Raw genomic sequence first — 9,317 nt, 5'->3', positions numbered from 1 at the left:
CATTCTTAAGATTTATGGTAGTAGCAGGTGCTACAATGACAGTCTGTATGATTTTCTATCTTCAGATTATCCACTATCACCTAAAAAAATATTAAAAACAGTTAACATAGTGACTTTCATCAAACACATGCACTCATTTCCTAGGATACTTTATGAATTGAACTATAGAAATTTACAGCACAGAAGAAGGCCATTCAGCCCATTGGGTTTGCGTTGGCCGTTTAAAAGACTAATCCTTTGAGTCCCATTTGCATGTCTTTTCTCTATAACCCTGCAAATGATTCATTTTAGGACATCAATCTAATTCCACCTTCAAAGCTACTATGGTCCTCCTTACCCACCACATTCGGAAGAGCATTCTACAACCTAACAACAATTTGCATTTACATAGTGCTCTTCATGCAGGGTACCGTCTTGGAGCGTTTAAGCCAAGCAGAGCCTGATGCCGAGCCGAGGGTGGTTACCATAAGACTGGCTAAAGAGGAAGATTTCCAGTTGGGATCTGAAAATGGGGAAGGAGAAGGCAGACGGAGGGATTGAGCTCCAAAATTTTGGAGTTTAGTGGCTGAAAGCAGGCTGTCAATGGTGAAGCTGAGGGCCTGAGGGACAAGCAGGAGGCCAGAGTCAGCTAAGCGGAGGTGGAGTGGAGAGTAAACAGGTCAGAGAGGTAGTGAGGTGCCAGGACATGAACGGATTTGTAGCCGAGTGTGAGGATCTTGAATCAATCTGTTCTGTGATAGGGAGCTAGTAGAGCCTGGCAAGGACTGAGGCGATACAGATATAAATAATTTTCTTCTAATCTCCCCCTTTCCTCCATTACTAACTATCTTAAATTGATAATGTAATCTAGTCACTGACTCACCAACCATTAAAAATTATTTCTCCCTATCAACTCTATCAAAACTCCTCATCATTTAAAGACCTCTTAAATAAAAATTACATGGACTAAAAGATGTATTTTTTCTTAACAAAGCAAAATTGATAGAAGGGGCAAAAATCAGTGGAGAAGAATCTAACAAGCCACTGCTTAACATGCACATACCTTTGGCTGGTCTTGCAAACTGTACTTTACAATACCGTATTGTAAAATTATGACATTCTATATGTCGTAGTTTTACAACACGACTGTTTGTGGGACACTACTGCGCGCAATTGGCTGTTGCATTTTGCCCACAAAATACAGTCAATTAACTTTACCGTATATTCTGTGAAGCGCTTTGGGATATCTCAACAACGTGATAAGGCACTATATCAAATGCAATGATTAATATTTTATAATGCTTTACAAAAGCTGGTCCAGAATTCATAGCATCAGCACTGAAACAACTGCACTGTGGAAGCTCTACTCATCTGGATATGTACGCAGAAATTAATACTGCAGCAACATTGTAGAGCTTCCCATTGCTTCATTCGGTGAGGTCTATAGGGTCTCTTCAAATATAATTGTTTTAAGTTTCCAGCATAAAAGTGATGAGTCTCCTGGGGGTTTGTTTGTCTCTGTGATGCACTAGAAGAGAGTTTTGATTCCCTACTCTTCAGCAAAACAAAGCTACTGACTTATGCATGGAAATAACAATGAGAGCTAGCCCAGTGTTGTGCTCGCTTACACATGCTAGAAAATACAGACTACAAAAATTTAATTCTAGCTGTGAGGCTTGTAAGCCAGTACCTGACCCAACTAACCAATCTTCATATGGTGAGTCTGAACACCGACTGTCGTGTAGGTACATAACCACTGGGAGGAATCAAAGGCATATGATCCTGTTCTCTCCAAAGTCCATACATATGTACCTTGCACCAGATATTCAAATGGAATAGTGAAAGGAAGAAGGAATCGTGACTGATTTTTCCTTATCTAGGCCAAGGAAACTGATAGCAATTGTAGTGTCCTTGTTTCTGCTTGGCTGACAGCAGCTTTTTTTTTTACTGACCCATCACAGAGAAGCGATCTCGCAGGCACTTGCTAGGTCCTCATTGGCTGAGCTTCACACTGGGCCGTTGCTTTACCATCAGAAGAGCTCTGGCCTTTTCTCATTTTGATGTAAATTTTTGCAAAGTAGCCTGTATAATTCTTTCATGAGAGACTTCAACGTGTTACTAAAAATATACTGTGTAGTGTCTGTATGTACCCTGAACTCATTTTTAAAGATTAGGTGAAATGGAACGTGAAAAATTAGTTTAGTCCCTTTTTTCTGCCTCCTGTCCCCTTAATTCTGCATTGTTAAAGTGACAAAAATAATAGTTACCATGTATTGTAACTTTTCTAATGTTAACTGAACAGAACAAAGAATGCAGTATTATGCTGATAACTGTGAAATTGGCTGAAATACCTAACTCTTTCATGAGTAAATTGGCTACATATAATAAGAACTCTGAATATTAGCATGACCTAAACCGGCATTAGAATGTCACAGTTTAATCAGAGGGACTACAGTATTAAACGGACATATCAGGTTCTAGTGCTTTTACTATTGTTGCTTAATTAGCGGAAATTCTTTTCATTTAGGGATCCATTACTCAATTCAGAGGGGAAACAGGAGAACTATTTCCATGCTAGCCAAAGCCCTAATGGCAGTTTTCTTAGCTGGGCAAGCAGTGGGAAACTTGCCAGATAGTGATATCAATGTCAAGCTATGTGGTTTTAGCTGGTTAGATCCAGCAGTACCCCAACACACACTCTTGGGTCCCCAAGCCTTGGCTCTTACCAACCTGCGCCTAATACTTTCCAGAATTTGGTGAGCAGGATGTGTCCCTCCAGGGAGAGGGTATTCATTCCATTCCAACAATCTATCTCTCAGGTTTCCATATGTAGGTGAGATGCATGGAATTCCCAGTTTGGTTTAGATGCTCTTAAGCATGGTGATGGGTTTCCGCACCTGGCTGACCCCCCCTCCCACCAAAAAAAATTCCCATGCCGCTCTTAAGTTAGCCTTGAGGGGGCGGATAATTATAGCCCAGGCTATCATTCATTCAGATTGTTCCATTTTCAACATAATAGGGTTTATTTTCCTTTTACTAGTATCTTACCAGCCTTTGTTCATGTGAAATTGACTGACAAGTGAAGCATTATGCATATGTAGGCATTAAGCTTATAGTGACGGGCAGAAAATAATCCCCTCTTCCCATAAGAAGGGTGCAGAGTAAGGAAAAATATTTGCTTTGAAACAAATACAACAGAATTTTTCCCCCATTTGCTTTTGCTGTCAAGGTTCCATTTTAAATTTGTAGCCCCAGGCATATCAGTCTTCTCGAAACAAATTGTATTTAACAATTATATTTTTAGCTGAAGCACGTCAAGCCTGAAATTGTGCAAGCAGTCTGCTACAGCAAGAAAAATCGTGGGCGGTGCACCTCACAGTACTGGAGCCTCCCAAAAGAGAATACTTTTTTTGTAAAAAAATAATGTGCTAACATTTGTTTTGATCAAAAAGACTGATGCCAGTGCTGGGAAAATGGAGTACTTTTCCACATTTCACATATACTGAATGCAGAGTAAATCACCCTCTATGTTTTCAACAATATACTTCAGGCCAAATCTCACAAGAGTTGACCCTCCTGAACTCGTATAAGATTTCCCATTTCCCCGAACCAGCTACACCAAATACCAACTCTGTGAGTTGCCATTTAGCACTGAATAGTGAGTAATGATATGCTCTCAATTCATAGCAGTTACCACTTTGTCACAGTTGGTAGCATTTTCACCTCTGCATCAGAAGGTTGTGAATTTAACTCCCATGTTGGAATATAAGTCGATAGTCCAAACTAGCATTGCAGTGCAGCTCTGGGGAAATGTTACCTTCATGGGGCTCCTTCTTTCAGATGAAGTGTTAAATTCATGCTCTGTCTGCTTGTATCACGACCACATCACTCCCACCCTCGCTCGCCTCCACTGGCTTCCCATCCCCCAGAGGATCGAATTCAAGATCCTCATCCTCACCTACAAGGCCATTCACGACCTCGCTCCCTCCTACCTCTCTGACCTACTATCCCCCTACCTACCTGCCCGTACCCTCCGTTCCTCTGGCTCCGGTCTGCTCCACATCCCCCGCCCCAACCGCCCTGCCATCGGTGGCCGGGCCTTCAGCCTCGAGGCTCTGGAACTCCATCCCCCAGTGCCTTCGCTTTACTTCCTCCCTTTCCTCCTTCAAGGCCGGTCTCAAGACCTTTCTCTTTGACCGTGCCTTCAGCTCCCTTCTCGACTCTCTACCCCCTCCTCGCTCCCTCCCTTCCCTCCCCTGACTATTTCCCCCCTGCTCGGGTCCTGACCCAACTGTTCAGCGCCTTGGGACGTCCTCCCGACGTGAAAGGCGCTCAATAAATGGAATCTTGTTGTTGTATCGGGACTTCAAACTCCTTATTTCACTGACTGACATGTACAGTGCTAGTGCCTTGGGACGTCTTCCCGACGTGAAAAGTGCTATACAAATGTAATCTTGTTGTTTTTGACTTTGAACTCCTAATCTCACCTACTGACACAAGTACAGTGCTTGTGGTGTGCTGCATTGTCGGAGGTGCCCTTCTTCTGATGAAATGTTAAACCAAGGATTTTTCTGCTTGTTACGATGTTCGTTAAAGATCCCATGGCACTATTCAAAATGAGAAGAGAGTTTCTCTCGATGTTCCCCAGATAAAAAAAAATGGTCATTTACTTCATAACTATTTGTGGGGCCCTGATGTGCGCATTTGCTTACTTTACAGAAAATTCTGTGAAACATTTTGGGACATTTCAACATGATAACAATAACAACTTTCGAAAGGGAAATTTGCTAGGATATGGGGAAAGAGCGGGGGAGTGGGACTGATTGTATAGCTCTTCCAAAAAACCGGCACAAGGCACGAAAGGCCTCCTTCTCCGCTGTAATATTCTATGATAAGATGCTATCGTATATAAAGATTATTATAACATTCAGTCTTATTACAAAGATAGATTGTTTTTGCTACTTTTAGCATGATAGAGTCCAGTGTAGTTTCATGAGCACATCATTGTGTGAGGCTATTAGTCACATGCAAGGCCTGTGTGCCTTTACTCCGGTCAGGATGGAATTGGCATGATGCTTGAATTTGAACACGTCTTGGTGTGAAACTACAAAAAAAGGCATTTTCACTATCAAATAAAATAAGATGATGCACTTTACTATTTTGGTCCATCAGTCTTACCCTGGAAAATGATTTTGCTACACAGCATGTTGCTTCTGAAGTGATGTTCTTCGGGACCAGCATAGTTCTCTTGGATCTCATTGGGGTTGGGTAGGCACGAGAGAAACAGCATCCTACACACTGGAAGATGGGCACCCCTGCCCTTGAGAAATACTTGTTCTCTTTGAGTCTACACTCTGGGCACCCTTCAGGAGAAAGCAGACAAAGAGTGGATCATTCCTCCAAATACTGAATTGAGACCCTTTTTTTGTTGCAGATGATTTTGTTAACATTTTGATTTCATCCTCAGCACATTTACATTCACCTCCTGGCTTTTGCTGGCTGTAAGGAATTGCTGTGCGCAAACTGACTTCTGTGTTGGCCCAGAAACATACACTTAGCAGTACCATAAACTGTTTTGCGAAGTTTTGATGTTATAAGCGCTGTATTAAAAACAAGCATTATAATTACTTTTTTCCTTCGCCTCTATTGAAGGCGTTGAAACTTTGCTGGATTATTGTTTGTAGAGCAACAGCTGCCCTCTATTACCCCAGCCAGGGCTTTTCTATACTTTCTTACAAACCCCTTCAATTGTGGAATGGGATGATGGTGGGGTGGGGAAGAGTCTCGGACTGTCTCTAGAGTGAGCTGTCACTCAGGTCCACTTTCCCACCCATTATACAATGCTGAGCCTCGGAGAAAATAACATTGAGCATTGTAATAATATAATTGGTGAGAACTGGCAGGATCAGATGAGGCTCTGGAGCACCGTTCACTCCCAACACTCAGTGTCCAGGTTCACGAATGACGATTAGTATAGTGGGTGAGGAGCCAGTGGACACCTGAGAAACTACTTTACAGTAGGAGTTGGCATTATCAGAAGAGGAGGACAGAAAATTGAAGGTCTAACTAAGGGCAGGGGATACTTTGATTGGAAGGATTAACCCTAGAGGTTTCAAAGCAATTTACTGGACAGGTGTCAATAGGAACCATTCAACCCTCCTCTATATATCAGACCCAAATGTAACTAGTTTATTGTGCCCTGGAGGTGCCAGATTATGAGTTACTGAGATTAAGCAGTTAAGATTTGGTCAGAAGAGTTTGTTTTTACAGCTACAAGATGAAAATCATCACCTTTCTAACCATCATGCCTTCTCATATTAAAATATTCTTTGGGATTCAACCCTGACTCTGAATGACGTGCTGCTAATTGTTAATGACTACCCACCTTGGGTTGCAGCCTCCACGTCAGGGAAGGAATGCACACCCTGTTCTGCCACAAAGAAGATGACCAAGGCTAAACCAGCATACTTCCCATACCAAATCATCCTGTATTCAGGCTAATGCAGAAAGACAATTCATGAAAATAAATAAGGACAAATGAATAAACCTTTTAAAGTCAAAGTCAAGTAAGCTATTTATATTGAATGATATATGGTACCTACATTCATAGACCCAAGAACAGTGTTTTACTTCAATTTTGAACAATACATAAAATGTGAAACATTGTTCTTGGGTCTACAATAACTCATAGCCTAACCCAAGTGCCTCTTCTACACATGGGTCAACACTGACTACAGTTGGGTAATAACACGAGAAAGTCTTTAACTCTTAACATGATCATATGAGTCCTGTAGCTCAGTGGTTAGAGCACTCGTCTCGCAAGCGAAAGACCTGGGTTTGATTCCGGCAGGGCAAAATCTTGGGCAAGTTTCCTTACTCCACACGCTTGATAATAATCCCTCAACAAAAACAATAATAAATTGGTCACTTCAATCCATGACTGTTTGTGGGACACTGCTGCTGCGTTTCACCCACAAATGTACAGTGAATTAATTTTACAGTAGACATCTAGGAGACGTGTAAAGGGCTATATCAAATGCAAGGATTATTATTAATATTATATGGAGCAGCAATAAAGTAAACCCAGAACAATATTGTAGGATTCAAACAGAAAGTAGAACAAGAGGACATAAGTTTAAAGTTGCAAAGGACAATTTCAGGGTAGATACCAGGAAGTTTTTCTTTATACAGAAGTTAATCAATGACTGGAACAGGTGGCCAGGAAAGGTGGTGGAAGCCTGGACTCATTTAAAAAGTAGCCTGATGCAGTGATGGGGACAGACAGACGGATGATAGGTGTTCTAGAGATCACCTGGGCCGAAAGGCCTTCTTCATCCAGACCAATCTTGTTATCTAATGAGCTCTCCGGATCAGCTAATCTAATTTTTAACAGGCTGAATCTATTGCAGTTTGTAGCCTGTGTGTAGCCTAATGAGAGTCAAGCCAAGAGTATGTGTTGGGGTATAGCTGTGGTTTAACCAGCTTAAACACACGACCGAGACATTATTTGGTTCTTGAGGTGGCTGAGGGGGAACAAGCCTCAGCAACTCCTTTCACTGGCTGCATCTGCTATAACACCTCAGCAAAAAAAATCAACTGTATTTCAAGCAAGCCAAATGCGCTTCTTTCTGTAAAAATCCACTTTTAACAATCGATCAGGATCAGGAGGAGGAATTCCACATTGGTCTAGGATTTACACTATTTTCATAATATTCTGGATAGGGTGGCTAGAATTTGAGAAATAAAAGGGCTGAAGTCTTGAAATGAAATCAGTGGAAAATCGATTTCACATTAGGAATTTGCTAAAGTTTGCATCCTCTGAAATGCTGAGAAATCGTGTAAGACTAAACCTAGGTGGAACTTCTCCCTGGTGCTTGAAATTCTGTCTGGTTCTGGACTTCTTTCTTAAAACAGTCAAACCTATTCAAGCAACCACCTTGATTCAACAACGACCCCCTTTTAAGAGCCATCCTGGAACAGCCCCTTTGTGTGCATTCACACACCAACAAACCGAGAATCAAATATACTGTAAAATGAATTGACTGTATATTTTGTGGGCAAAACACAGCAGCCAGTTGTGCACAGCAATGTCCCACAAAATTATTATTATTTAATTTATATTTTTTTTAAGGGATTATTACCCCTGGAAAACAATCAATCAATCGACTAACAACTGGGTTCCTATTTACTGCTATGTAAACAGAGGCATGTGGAGTAAGGAAACTTGCCTATGATTTCATTCTGCCCAGGAATCGAACCCAGGTCCTCTCATTGTCTCTTCTTTTTTCAATAGTGATCAACCTGTGTTTCCGACATTTCCCAGTTTCATTTCAGTAAAATTAGCAGTTTTTATTTAAGTTAAAACAATTAAACAGTACAAAAATTAACATTGATGATATTTTGCTTTTAACTTTTTAGGCATCTCTTTATGGCAAGCCCATCACTAAAGGCACAATTGTTAAGATTGTACCATTCAATGAAACAAATACACATTCTGCCAGACAATCCATACTATAAAACAAAAGGTATTGTAGCATTAATTCCCACCTTCATCCCATTCAGTTGTTGGGTTGGTCGTTACAGCTGTCTGTGGTCCACTGGGATGTCTACCTGTTCTTTGCTGTTGTCACTCTTCACATGCTCTTGAAGTGCTGAATATTAGAGCCTTTATATACACTTAGACTTGTTACAAACCCTCCCTCCCCTCTCCAGCCATTCCTAAGCCAGTGGATCAGCTGCTGTATAAACATCAAGAGCACTGACGCAATTAGCTCTAATTCAAATCCTGCTCAAGAACACTTATGATAGATAAGCTACTTAAACAGCAGCTGGATATCCCCCCACGCTGCCTTCCATCCTCCACATGCATTAAAAGAGATTAGGAGAAAAAAAGTGGTTTGACGTTTATGTCCTCTTTTTGTTGGCACAGACGCTTCAAGCAAAGAGCAGTTCTGTGGTGTCCAGAGCCTCCTTGTGCTGTGGAAATCTTTCCATTTTACAATTTGGCTGAGTTCCCATACAAAAATAGTATTTTGAAGGAGGCTGTACATATCTTGACCAGAAAAGACCAGAAAAGGCGCCTTAACTGAAAATGACTTAAGAGAGCAGAAAAAATAAAGTCAACTGGAGAATGACAGATAAACAAGAATGCAACATTCTACTGCAAATGACTGCGAATATGTAAATATTCCTGAATGTAAATCTGAACATGTAAATTAGTTCAACCACAGTTCACAGTGGTTTCATAACACAAGTGTTTGGGTTTCAGAACTTTGTAATACCTTTCCTAGGTATAACAGGTAGGTGGTTGATGAACACTGCATGCCAGCTGCATCTTT

At 41.2% G+C, this 9,317-nt stretch overlaps 1 protein-coding gene across 2 annotated transcripts; it reads right to left on the bottom strand.

The window, feature by feature from the left end:
* Position 1: 1 nt before the first annotated feature.
* cga (glycoprotein hormones, alpha polypeptide) lies at positions 2–8,693 on the bottom strand. Of its 2 annotated transcripts, XM_007893863.2 has the most exons (4): positions 8,527–8,693; positions 6,365–6,476; positions 5,158–5,342; positions 2–80 (listed from the first exon to the last, which is right to left on the bottom strand). In XM_007893863.2, exons 1-4 carry the CDS (start codon positions 8,530–8,532, stop codon positions 6–8), a joined length of 378 nt encoding a protein of 125 aa, XP_007892054.1. In that variant the 5' UTR covers positions 8,533–8,693; the 3' UTR covers positions 2–5.
* Positions 8,694–9,317: the final 624 nt, after the last annotated feature.

Source organism: Callorhinchus milii, unplaced genomic scaffold, assembly GCF_018977255.1.
Source record: "Callorhinchus milii isolate IMCB2004 unplaced genomic scaffold, IMCB_Cmil_1.0 Scaffold3, whole genome shotgun sequence".
Taxonomy (NCBI): domain Eukaryota; kingdom Metazoa; phylum Chordata; class Chondrichthyes; order Chimaeriformes; family Callorhinchidae; genus Callorhinchus; species Callorhinchus milii.
The sequence above is the reverse complement of the archived record's forward strand: the minus strand, read 5'-3'. Positions and strand labels throughout refer to the sequence as shown.